Source organism: Ictalurus furcatus, chromosome 12 (genome assembly GCF_023375685.1).
Source record: "Ictalurus furcatus strain D&B chromosome 12, Billie_1.0, whole genome shotgun sequence".
NCBI classification, from domain to species: domain Eukaryota; kingdom Metazoa; phylum Chordata; class Actinopteri; order Siluriformes; family Ictaluridae; genus Ictalurus; species Ictalurus furcatus.
Window position 1 is genome coordinate 2,998,855 of NC_071266.1, and position 14,111 is coordinate 3,012,965.

Consider the following 14,111-nt stretch of genomic DNA (forward strand, 5'->3'; position numbering starts at 1 on the left):
CCTCCATGACGACATCACGGAGCTGGTGGATTTTAGAGACCTTGTGCTCCTCCACCTTCCATTTGAGGATGCCCCACAGATGCTCAATAGGGTTTAGGTCTGGAGACATGCTTGGACAGTCCATCACCTTCACCCTCAGCTTCTTTAGCAAGGCAGTGGTCGTCTTGGAGGTGTGTTTGGGGTCGTTATCATGCTGGAATACTGCATACTGATCATGCTCTGCTTCAGTATGTCACAGTACATGTTGGCATTCATGGTTCCCTCAATGAATAGACGTATGAGTGCTGCCAGCATTGCTGCAGAGGTTGAAGGGGTGGGGGGTCAGCCTGTCAGTGCTCAGACCATACGCCGCACACTGCATCAAATTGGTCTGCATGGCTGTCGTCCCAGAAGGAAGCCTCTTCTAAAGATGATGCACAAGAAAGTCCGCAAACAGTTTGCTGAAGACAAGCAGACTAACGACATGGATTATGAGACCAAGATAATCTTATTTGGTTCAGATGGTGTCATGCGTGTTTGGCGGCAACCATGTGAGGAGTACAAAGACAAGTGTGTCTTGCCTACAGTCAAGCATGGTGGTGGGAGTGTCATGGTCTGGGGCTGCATGAGTGCTGCCAGCACTGGGGAGCTACAATTCATTGAGGGAACCATGCATGCCAATATGTACTATGACATACTGAAGCAGAGAATGATCGGAGACTGGGCCGCAGGGCAGTATTCCAGCATGATAACGACCCCAAACACATCTCCAAGATGACCACTGCCTTGCTAAAGAAGCTGAGGGTGAAGGTGATGGACTAAACCCTATTGAGCATCTGTGGGACATCCTCAAACGAAAGGTGGAGGAGCACAGTGTCTCTAACATCCACCAGCTCTGTGATGTCGTCATGGAGGAGTGGAAGAGGACTCTAGTGGCAACCCGTGAAGCTCTGGTGAACTCCATGCCCAAGAGGGTTAAGGCAGTGCTGGAAAATAATGGTGGCCACACAAAATTTTGACACTTTGGGCCCAATTTGGACATTTTCACTTAGGGGTGTACTCACTTTTGTTGCCAGCGGTTTAGACATTAATGGCTGTGTGTTGAGTTATTTTGAGGGGACAGCAAATTTACACTGTTACACAAGCTGTACACTCACTACTTTACATTGTAGCAAAGTGTCATTTCTTCAGTGTTGTCACATGAAAAGATATAATCAAATATTTACAAAAATGTGAGGAGTGTACTCACTTTTGTGAGATACTGTGTGTGTGTGTGTGTGTGTGTGTAATATATATATATATATATATGTACAATAGATGCATATGATCTGCAACACTTCGTAGAGCTTTTAGTGTAAATGTAAGTAAATATAATAAGCTTGCAATTTCTGCACTGTCTAAACAAAACAGGTATATCTTTTAACTGACCTCAATTTAACTCTGCAGTTCAGATGACCGTATAGCAGATAATAACAGCTTGGTATGAATTTTTTAGCACTACTGTTTCTAAAATAGTTCTGTGAATGCCCTGAATTATGTCATTTTGTCTCTACAGGGACTTGGTTAATGTATTCCGGGAATTGTTTCTTCACACACAAGGTGGAATATTTTTTTCTTTTCATGTTACATAATTCAGTGACCCAGCACTACTCAAATGATATGGCATTGCAGCTGGATATTCAGTATCCAATACATTTTGTTTAAGTTTGTTTCATTCACAATGCATGCTGTGGCTAATCTCTTCCTTATCTTTACAGAAGTAACTTCCCTACAGTGACACCAATGACAAAGAACAACACAATTGCAGCAATGACCCTGATGCTCAAGCCCTCCTCCTTCAATTTGACAGATGAAGGTGCGGAATGCTGAGTTGCCATAACTGTGTTCTTCCTCATACGCAGACAATCATCTTCCTGCTATGGAAAAAGTTATAAGAAATAGCCACAATTATACAGTGTTCCAAAGTATTTAATACATGATCCTTCACCTTGTCATATATGCTTCTATTTTTCAAGATATTTCAAGCTATCTGCTAGCTAGTCTGTGAAAACACAAACATTACCCTAATCTGTTTGTTTTCTTCTCTTAGTCGCTGCACCTCCACCTGAAGTCTTCTGCACTCTTCCATAATCCTCTTCACCTCTCCATCATCCAGACTGGACCCCAACTTCATGGACAATGTGGATGAATCCGATTTTAAAAAACTAGAGGAAATCATCTTACTGGTGTCCATGTCATGCTATTACCATTTCTCTCACACACACACACACACACACCACACACACACACACACACACACACACACGCACACACACACAGAGAGAGAGGGAGAGAGAGAGAGATTGAGAGAGAGAGAGAGAGAGAGAGAGTGAGAGACAACTCATGAGATTAAGTCTGCTTATCCAACAGGCAACATAAACTCCCTAAAATAAACATCCCTTTTTTAGGAGACTTTCAAAAATTATTTTAAAAATAATTTTGTAAAGTCCAAATACGCTTTACAGATCTTTATTGGAAAGGGTTTAAACAATGTTTTTCAATGAACCATAAACAATTATTGCACACGCACCTGTAGAACAGTCCTTAAGACACGAACAGTTTACAGGCGGTAGGCATTTAAGGTCACAGTTACAATAACTGAGGACACTAAAGAGACGTTTCTACTGACTCTGAAAAACACCAGAAGAAAAATCCTAGGGTGCCTGCTCACCTGCGTGAACATGCCATAGGCCTGCTGCAGGGAGGCATGAGGACTACAGATGTGGCCAGAGCAAACTGTAATGTCTGTAATGTTAGATGCCTAAGACAGTGCTACAGGGAGACAGGAAGGACAGCTGATCGTCCTTGCAGTGGAAAATTACATATAAGCATATGTTCCCCCCAGACATGATTGAGAACTTGCAAAAGCCTTGGCGGAAGAGTTGGGCAACATCTCTCAGCAAGAACTAACAAATCTGGTACAGTCCATGAAGTTCCTTTTTATATTGACCCCCCCCCCCTTTGTTCAAAGGCTCATTATTCCATTTCTGTTCGTCAAATATCTGTGAAACTTGTTCAGTTGTTGAATGTTTTTATGTTAATACAAATATTTACACGTTAAGAAATTTGCTGGAAATAAAAGCAGTTGAATGTGAGATGTTTTTTTTTTTTGTTGAGTTTACATATATACATACATACATACATTATAGAAATGCAAAATATACACTCACTGTCCACTTTATTAGGTACAACGCCATATTCATGCAGTTATCTAATCAGCCAATCATGTGGCAGCAGCACAATGCAAAAATATCATGCAGATATGATCCAGCAGCTTCAGGTAATGTTCACATCAAACATTAGAAAGAAGAAAAAGTGTGGTCTCGGTGACTTTAACGATAGCATGGATGTTCAAATACTGCTAATTTTGTGGGATTTTCACTCACAACAGTCTCTAAAGTTTACACAGAATGGTGTAAAAAAAACAAAAACAACATTGAATGAGTGACAGTTCTGTGGGTGGAAACACCTTGTTGATAAGAGAGGTCAGAGGAAAATGGTCAGATTGGTTTGAGTTGCCAGGAAGGATATAGTAACTCGTAAACTCTAGAGATTATTGTCTGTGAAAATTTCAAGAATCAGCAGTATCTGAAATACTCAGACTAGCCCATCTGGTACCAACATCCAAGCAACAGAGATCACATTTTTCCCCCATTCTGATGTTTGATGTGAACATTAACAGAAGCTCTTGAACTTTATCTGCATGATTTTTTTTTTTTGCATTGTGCTGCTGCCAGATAATTGGCTGATTAATAACTACATGAATGTGCAGTTGTATAGGTGTTCCTAATAATGTTGAAATTGAGTGTACATTTTTCTTCACATTGACACAAACAATTCCATAGTATTTTCATGAGTGATTATATATTTTTGGTTTTTAAATAAAAGTACAATACAGTTACCGTTTTCTCATTCTCATTTGGCATTTCAAAGACGCATCGCAGCTTAGAGTCCATCAGTTCCTCTGGTTTGGCCTCCTTCCACTGCAGGAGAAAAGGAGAAAAATGGTTTGAAAGATGGAAGAGTAGACAGGAAACGGTCTACAAGAGTAAATAGAAACTGTGACTGTGTTGTGACAGAATCTTCATTAGGCTGATTGTTACACACTCACACACACACACACACATCATAATTCTACACTTATTATATATTGCATGTATAATGTGACATTTAAACCTAGGCTAATTTGTCACTTTTCACCATCCATATTTCCAGTATGAAAAAATAGAAATAATTTGTCCCACTTCACAATCCATATTTCCAGCATGAGACAAAATATTTTTTCCCCCTTTTCCCCATCCATTTATATAGAGGAAAAATAACTAATTTGTCTTGGTTCCCCTTCCATAATGTCAGAAGTAAAAAGCAGGAACCAAGTGCTTTAGGTTGTTCTATCTTGGATTTACTCTTTACTGGTAAGGTAGGATTCTGACCTTTGTGTACCATCAACTTGACTCTGTTGGATCTAGTCTTATGACTCTAGTATTGTTGATTCTGTAGTTTTATTTGGAGGTGTCTGTGGGTCTATGCTAATTAGATCTCTCAGGTGTCCAATCAAGAGTAGTTTCAGTCTCATTTAAGCTCTGGGCAGGGCTTACTAGGATATATTGTAGGTGTATTCTGTAGCCAGTTAAAAGCAAAATTCTGTAATGGTTAGAAGCAAAAATTTAGTTAGATAGTGTTAAGTTTAGTTAGTGTTTGTTACCTCATCATGTTCAGTTAGATAGTATTACCAGTTCCCTCTCAGCCCTACTTGAAATCACATCTGGCCATGTACCAACTGCATTCAAGAGAGCATGTGTAATTCCCATCCTGAGGAAACCCACTCTGGATCCTTCAGACATCAGCATCAGTATCACTTCTCTTTTCTTTCTAAAACCCTTGAACACACCGTCTACAATCAACTCTCTCTCTATCTCACCCAGAACAACCACCATGATCCTAACTAGTCTGGCTTCAAATTGGCACATTCCACAGAAACTGCCCTTGTGGCTGTCAAAGAGATGCTCCATGCCACTAGATCAGCCAAACTGTAATCAGTCCTCATCCTCCTCAACCTTTCAGCAGCATTTGATGCAGTCAATCACAAGACTCTCTTGTCCATCCTAATGAGCCTTGGAATTCATGGCACAGCTTGGCAATGGTTTGTTTCTGGAGGGCAGGTCATATCAGGTGACATAGAGGGGATCCACATCCACTACATGCAGACTCTCCACGAGTGTCCCACAAGGCTCAGTGCACGGTCCTCTTCTGTTCTCCCATGATACCAAATCTCTTGATGAGGTCATCCTCACGTGGGTTTCATACCACTGCTATGCAGAGGACACTCAATTTATCCTCTCCGTTACTCCCCCAGATACCCATTTCTGCTTGGATCTCAGCATGTCTAGCAGACATCTCATCTCATCATGGATGGTAGCTCATCAATTGATGATTCAGCCTCTGCAACTGATCGAGAATGCATCTGCGTGAATTGTTTTCAACCTTCCCAATTTCTCCCACAGCACCCTATTGCTATGTTCCCTCCACTGGTTTTCTGTTGCTGCCTGCATCAGATTAAACACTGATGCTTGTCTATGAAGCCAAAAAAATGGACCAGCACCTACCTTAAAGCACTTATCACACCCCACACTGCACCATGCTCCCTCCGATCCTCTAGCACTGCTCGACAGGACAGATCATCTCTCAGGGTTCAAGGAAGGCATGCATCAAGGCTCTTCTCTGTTCTGACGCCTATGTGGTGGAATGAACTCGAGTCACTGGCTGTCTTCAAACGATGACTAAAGACCTACCTCTTCATGGAGTACTTTAATTAGCACTTTGTTATTAAAAATCTACATGTTTTTTCATGTTTTATATATGATAATATAATCATACTAAATATACTACTACAACTATAATAATAAAACATAAAGGAAGTCGGATAACAATAGTATAAAATGTAAATGAAGTGGATAATAACAGTATTGTGCATTGTGAAGCTAACTAGCTACAAAATCACTAACAGAAATGGTAAGTGTGTTGTGATGCAAATCTTAAACTTTTGCTGATTGTTATACACAATTATTCACTTATTTTTTTATACTTGGGTTCAGGTGTTTATGTTGGGGTTTGGGGCAATTACAATTTACATGTGTACTTATTTTATGCTTTTGGGGCAATTAGCAGTCAGGAGGGTATTTATGTTTGTGTTAAGGGCAATTAGCAGGCAGGAAGCCATTTATATATGGGTTTCAGCAATTAAGGGGTTACAGGGGTATATACCATTTTGGTGTTGGGGCAATTCGCAGGCAGGGGAAATTTGTATTTTAATTAGAGGTCACAGATTTATATTCAGGATTTTCAGAAAGTGCAATTTACATTTGTATTTATAGTTGACTTTAGGGAAATTAAACATCACTGGTGTATAAATTTTTTGGAATTTATTTTTGGAATCTGGGGCAATTATTTTTTGGTTTGTATGATTTAGCATTTAGGGGTATATTTATTTTGGGTTTTCAGTGTATTTAGCAGCTTAGTTTAGTATTTTTAAGGGTGTATGGGCATTGGGACATTTATAGGGGAATTAAAGATCATGGGAATATTATTTTTGGGTTTTGGTGCAATTAATTGGTAGGGTAATGCTTATTTCTGGGTTTGGGGCAGATAGCAGTCACGGGGCAATTATATTTGAGCTTTGGGGAAATTAGACGTCATGGTGGTATTTTGATGTTTTATGGCGATTAGCAGACATTGTGACATTTAAGCATGTAAGGCCGGTCTGCGTCAAAGTGCAGGCCCGCACACCTGTGCCTTTGTCAGTCAATTTGTTTATTATATTATTTGCTGCCCATTACATACTTCTTACAAAAGTCTTAGTTTTGTCCCCTCAAACTAATGACAATGTTCAATTAAGGACATGTTACTGATCGAGCTGATGCAAAAAGAGATTTAGTGGGAACTGATTTATGGCTGTTTAAATAAAACATGAACATTTAATAAATGCCAAAGCTGATGGCACCAGACAGGTATTTAAATACCTTGGAAACTTCCACATGAAGTCAGAAGGATAATATGAAATGGAAAAGCTGCTTCAGCAATGTATCATTACATGCTGTAGCTGTAATTTAATTATAGATAAATGCTACAGAAGTCAGGAAGAGAGGGTAAGAAAGACAAACTGGATTGTCAAAGTTTCTGCAGTCCTTTATGTTTTTTGGTATACAATATGTATTTTTATACATTTCTGGAGGTATGGCATTTGTTGCAAGCATCAATACAGAACTATACTGCTACAGAGCTATACTGATTTACATAAGCAGAATAATTTGCGTTTTAGGGTTAAAATGAGCTTTACTATATCCTGTCTGCTTTCACACTAGTTGCACTGAGGCAAGTCCAGAATAATTAAATAACCAGTTGACTTTTACAGCACTAGGCACAGACATCTGTGGAAACTGCTGAAGATTTATATCCTGAACAGCCATCAGTAGTAGTATTGGCAAATCTAACACAACAGCAACCCAAAGTCTCTTCAAAACCAAATCAAAAACATACACACCAATACAAAATGAAAAATGTATATTGTTGAGTTATATGTATATTTAGCCATCGGATGGAATTTCTTAATTAAACCATTGGGGATAAAAGATTCATTCATGTCATCTCACATTTTGTGTAACATTTGCTCATATAATCAAACTCACACAAACAAAGAGAGATTTATTTGGATACTTTGTGAGCATTTGGAAAGTCAATTCCCGACAATGATATAAATGTTCCTTTAACAATGCTGTTACACATCTGAACATACAATGCCAAACTCAAAATCTGCCCTTCCTAATCCTATAAACTATTTTAAAGCAATAACGAGTAAATGTCATACATTGTTTCTTAATGAAATGAGATATTGTGTGTGGATAGAGTGCATGTTAGAAGGTTAATTAATATTAACGCTTATTCATTACATAATAATTAATACAGAAATAGATTAATTGTGAATGTATACTGTGAGGTACTGCGTAACCAAAGACAAGTTCCTTGTATGTGTAAGCATACCTGTCCATTAAAGCCTGATTCTGAAATAATAACTAAATGTAGGCTATTCAAAATGCCCAAACTGTGTACAAAAAATAAACCCTATATGTGTACAAACAGCATGGCTGGACAGTTTTAAGGTAACTTGATTCCACAGGAAAACACAGTCCTGATAACAATGGTGTCTACGCAGTTTTTTTTTAATGTTACCTGGGTCACATGATGCATTGCCATTCACACTACAAATGTACTTGTGCTAATGGTAAGGATGAGCCTGCACCTGTGGATAATTGATGGATGGATGTGTTTCAGCGAGCGGTGGCAAGGAGATAAAAGATAGAGACGAAAGCCACACGAGAGAGTTGAGCTGACTTGAATTGTACTGTGTATTTATGCTGGTGTGTCTATGGGTGAGACCGTAAGACAGAAAGAGCTGAAATGCACGACCAGTAAAAAACGTGACAATAAAAGTCTTTTTGAGTTGTCCCAAGCCTGCCTCACATGTTCTCATTCCCATGCAAATACAGGGGAGTGTCAGACTGATGCCAAGACCCAGGAGATTGAGATAAATTCATTGTCATGGAGCAGTCAGCCTTCACAGAAATAATCCAAACCCTTACCAGCATCCACCAGACTCAACATTAGGTCTTCCTTGAGCTGCATGTGGTACTGGAGTAACTTCTTGTCAGACTGCTGGAGGGATCAGTGAAATTGGGCCAATGCCACCAGCCGGCATTGTTGGAAGAGGCAGTACAACTGGCTGAGAACCAGCATATGTATGGGCAGGCAGCCCCCCTCTTCATCTGCTCCCACCACTTCCCCACTCCTGCCTTCAAAATAGGGTTCCTTTCCCCCAAAACCTTACCCAAGACCCAAGACCAAGATGAGGCTGAGAGGCTTCTTGGACTGGCTGGTTATTATCATAGGTTTGTGTCTAATTATTCAGATATTTATGCCCTCTGACTGATCTCACTAAAAAGGGAGCACCATATCCAGTCCTGTGGACAGAACTGTGCCAACATGCTTTTATTAGGGTAAAAACGCATTTGGTGGACCACCTTTACATTCTCCTGATTTCTCTCTCTCTGTTTTGAAGACCGGATTTGTCTCTCACCTCTGTTTTGCCAACTGCAGATCACTCATTGGTATCTGCCTTTTCAGCCATTTTAGTTTGAGGTGGTCCACAGGCTGGATGGTTGCACGGATGGTTGTGGTGGATTTTCTGTCTCTTGGGGGGGATTACTGACTAATTAGTAGATTATTGACTAATAATCGACTTTGTGTTTCAGTGATTGGCGGTGGAGAGATAAAGGAGAAAGATGAGTGGCACATGAGCGAGGTAAGCTGAGCTCAACTGTACTTTACCATGTATAGTGAGACTCAGGGTGAGACCATAAGACAGAAAGTGGCCTGGAAGAAAAGCAACAATAAAAGCTCTCTGCCCCAATCCTGCCTCCCGCATCTTCATTCCCATGCAAACACACAGTGTCACAGCAAAATTCTCACATGCATCCCAGATCACCTCTGAACATGGCCTGAGTGATGGAGTTCAAGATTCATTTGACAATGTTCACATGTGAATTTAGTGCGGTCAATTTGTAATCTAATCAATCGCCCGAGACTAATATAAATAACAGCTATGTGACTGGGGCATAAAAAAACAATATGCTGAACTATGATCAGAGATAAACACAAAGATACTGTGCATAAAAAAATCTGTCAATTCTATCCATTTGTAGTTTCAAGCATAGTTGCTCAGGCTCAAATGGAATGGTACCTACTTCTTATGCAGTTGGCAGGGTTTAAAAATGAAAACTGAACTTTTTTTTTTTTTTTCCCCCAGAGGCAAACAAATAATTGAATTTCCACATGTTTTGGGGTGCCCATGTTCAGTACTGAATTTATTTGTGATGTCACAGTACACATAGTGGGTAATGGCTCATATGAAAGCATACACTCAGGGTTTTAAGACTTTTCAATATTTATTTTTAACCTAGCCTGCTAGGGTCAATTGTGGGCCAATTGTGTTTTCCAGCTAATAGCGCCTAGCTTTAGTCATCTGCAGACATCTGTATGCACAAAAACAAATCAGGTGGGGAAAAACCCTTGTATTTCAATGTGTTCAAACCTCTATTATTCAATACCAGTAGCACTTACAGTGATTACAGTGAAAACCTTCAGAGTGTCACATTTCAAGAGAGACCATGTTGGAAAATTATATTAGATTAAAATAGGAATACATAGAAATTAAAAAGAAAAACCCTCCTTTACCATCGTTGAAAAAAATTTGTATCGAAAGGACCCGAGCCAAGTGAGCCTGCAGGGATAGATAAGAAAATCCGTGCGTATGTAAAATAGACATGCCCACACACACACACACACACACACACACACAGAGAGAAAAAAGAGTTTTGAAAATTTTGTGTAGTTTAATAAAAACACATAAAAGAATTACTTTTTAACAATCATGAGTTTTACATAAGATCTTGGGGGAAACATAGGTTTTCTGTCCAGGGGATCTGGGTAGCTTGGGCGTATTTAGAAGCAGAGGGCTACAGGGGGTCTGTGTACCATATGATATATGCGTATCTTTTCTTTATGAAAGGCACAGTAAAGTATGTTTGGGGAAAAAGTATTTATCTTTTTCTTCTTAATGGGAGGTCCAGGGTTCTGCCTAGAAGAACCAGGGTAGATGGTTTTGGATCATACATTTAGATGCAGGGATAACATTAAAAGACATTAAAAATGAAACATATAAAGCACCCACCAAGAACACAGTAGAGAGAAAAAGAGAGAGGCCATCGCATAGGAATAAATTAGGACCGCATGCACTCACGACTCAGCAAAAGGATATATTAAAGGATATATTAAAACATATAGGCCATTTAGTGCTATGATGTCGTTGATGACGTCCACGAACAGATGCAGGCAAAAAGTCTCACCAAAAAATCTCGGGGGCCATTAGAAAGACATAGGTGAAAAGGTGTGCAGACTTGTGATAAGAAGCACACCCTAATGTACGTAAATGCTTTAATTGTATATAAGACACTTTGTAAACGATTGTTTTTTTGTTGCATGTTTCACTTTGAGTGAAGCGTGTAACTCTGGGCCTAGCTGGGCCCAGCTGGGTTTATTTTGCTGTCTTGCTGACTGCTGAATAAACCTGCTTCTTCTGAATCCAGTCTCCGTGAGTTCTGCTATGTTATTTCTCTAAAAATACGTCAGATTGCTTAATTAAGTTCATAGTTTAAGTTTGTGAGCTAGCAGGGCCAGTGCAGGCTGAAGTGGCCCAAAATTTCCTGCAACCAAAACCATGCATGTACACCAAATGGTTATAGTACAGTTTTAAGGTTACTTTGGGTATGCCTTGGATAGGTGTTTTAGGCTAATTTTACTGAAACCCTAAGTGGTTAACATCATGGGCGGAGCATATGGCTTACACACAACCCTAACAAAGTCTCTGATTGGTGGGAACCCTAGACTAGCTGGAAAGAGTGAAAATCCAATGGCACCAAGGCTCGCTCTTGGCTTTTTTGGCTCTCTAAGCATGTCTGTCAGCTCAACTCAGAACTCCTCTCATTGGAGAGACAAAGGCGACGGGGGTCTCCAGAGCCATCAGAGAGTTCTCCCCAATCGACTACAGGGAAACCAGACCAGACCACATCTGCTCAGAGACCCAGCCTAGAGCCTCGCCAACTTTTGAAACCTCCCTTCTACCAGACTTCATTTCAGTCATCATTCTGTTTGGACTTCCGAGAACATTAGTGAAGTTGGCCCCCACCCAACGGAAATATATTAAAAGAATATTTAAATATTAAAATATAACGCAAAGATATTAAAAGAATATTTATAGGTCATTCTGGGGTCACTCAGCCCCCCCACCACACTCCAAATTCACTCCAAATAGTCTCAATCGTTTGTGCATCCGGAACACATTCACAGCGCTTCACTTTTTCCACATTTTGTTATGCAACAGCCTTATTCCAAAATGGATTAAATTATTATTTTCCTCAAAATTCTATAAACAATACCCCATAATGACAACATGAAAGAAGTTAGTTTGACTTCTTTGCAAATTTATTAAAAATAAAAAACAAAAAAGCACATACATAAGTATTCACAGCCTTTGCCATGACACTTAAAATTGAGCTCAGGTGCATACTGTTTCCACTGATCATCCTTGAGATGTTTCTACAACTTGATTGGATTCCACCTGTGTTAATTTCAGTTGATTGGACATGATTTGGAAAGGCACACACCTGTCTATATAAGGTCCCACAGTTAACAATGCATGTCAGAGCACAAACCAAGCCATGAAGTCCAAGGAATTGTCTGGAGACCTCCAAGACAGGATTGTATCGAGGCACAGATCTGGGGAAGGGTACAGAAACATTTCTGCAGCATTGAAGGTCCCAATGAGCACAGTGGCCTCCATCATCCGTAAATGGAAGAAGTTTGGAACCACCAGGACTCTTCCTAGAGTTGGCCGCCCGGCCAAACTGAGCGATCGGGGGAGAAGGGCCTTAGTCGGGGGGGTGACCAAAAACCCGATGGTCACTCTGACAGAGCTCCAGCGTGTCTCTGTGGAGAGAGGAGAACCTTCCAGAAGAACAACCATCTCTGCAGCACTCCACCAATCAGGCCTGTATGGTAGAATGGCCAGACGGAAGCCACTCCTCAGTAAAAGGCACATGACAGCCCGCCTGGAGTTTGCCAAAAGGCACCTGAAGGACTCTCAGACCATGATGAAACAAAGATTGAACTCTTTGGCCTGAATGGCAAGCGTCATGTCTGGAGGAAACCAGGCACCAATCACCTGGCCAATACCAGGTGAAGCATGGTGGTGTCAGTATCATGCTGTGGGGATGTTTTTCAGTGGCAGGAACTGGGAGACTGGTCAGCATCGAGAGACAGATGAATGCAACAATGTACAGAGACATCCTTGATGAAAACCTGCTCCAGAGCGCTCTGGACCTCAGACTGGGGCGAAGGTTCATCTTCCAACAGGACAACGACGCTAAGCACACAGCCAAGATAACGAAGGAGTGGCTACAGGACAACTCCGTGAATGTCCTTGAGTGGCCCAGCCAGAGCCCAGACTTGAACCCGATTGAACATCACTGGAGAGATCTGAAAATGGCTGTGCACCGACGCTCCCCATCCAACCTGATGGAGCTTGAGAGATCCTGCAAAGAAGAATGGGAGAAACTGCCCAAAAATAGGTGTGCCAAGCTTGTAGCATCATACTCAAAAAGACTTGAGGCTGTAATTGGTGCCAAAGGTGCTTCAACAAAGTATTGAGCAAAGGCTGTGAATACTTATGTACATGTGCTTTTTTGTTTTTTATGTTTAATAAATTTGAAAAGAATTCAAACAAACTTCTTTCATGGTGTCATTATGGGGTATTGTTTGGAGAATTTTGAAGAAAATAATTAATTTAATCTATTTTGGAATAAGGCTGTCACATAACAAAATGTGGAAAAAGTGAAGCGCTGTGAATACTTTCTGGATGCACTGTGTGTGTGTGTGTGTGTGTGTGTTTTATATATATATATATATATATATATATATATATAGATATATATACACACACACACACACACACACACATATATACACACATATATATATATATATATATATATATATATATATATATATATATATATACACACACACACACAGCTCAAGTAAGTGGCAAAACATTTAAATATGGTACTTCTCTTACATGAAAAGGTAGTGTCACAAACATTTTAAATGAAAAATGCCTCCCATGTCTTTTCTTTTGCCTTTAAATCGTTACACAAGAAATCCTACAGGTCATACACAACTTTCTCCAATAACCAGCCTGTCACGTGATTTCTGCTGAGATGCGAGTGTCTTTTCCCTCACCCACACACAATATAATGACCGTATTGTATTTCACATTAAAAAATATACTTTAGATATAATTCTTACCGCATTAGTTATTTTTGCAACTCCTGGTAAGTGTTTTCTTTGCTTTACCTCGGGCTTAAAGTAATAAGATGACTGTGAAAAACATTAGCATCCTTTAATTATATGCATTTATGGTGGAA

At 40.0% G+C, this 14,111-nt stretch overlaps 1 protein-coding gene across 2 annotated transcripts in view; it reads right to left on the bottom strand.

Annotated features, from left to right (window-relative positions):
* Window positions 1–1,600: 1,600 nt before the first annotated feature.
* vapb (VAMP (vesicle-associated membrane protein)-associated protein B and C) overlaps window positions 1,601–14,111 on the bottom strand; it is a 42,510-nt gene continuing 29,999 nt past the window's right edge. The window contains exons 4-6 of one of the 2 annotated variants that reach the window (XM_053637685.1): window positions 3,921–4,001; window positions 2,042–2,218; window positions 1,601–1,892 (exon numbers count right to left, since the gene is read on the bottom strand). In XM_053637685.1, coding sequence (XP_053493660.1) covers window positions 1,731–1,892; window positions 2,042–2,218; window positions 3,921–4,001 — 420 coding nt within the window. In that variant the 3' untranslated portion in view covers window positions 1,601–1,730. Of the gene's footprint in view, window positions 1,896–2,041; window positions 2,219–3,920; window positions 4,002–14,111 lie in introns of both variants that reach the window. The other variant, XM_053637684.1, reaches the window with a different exon arrangement.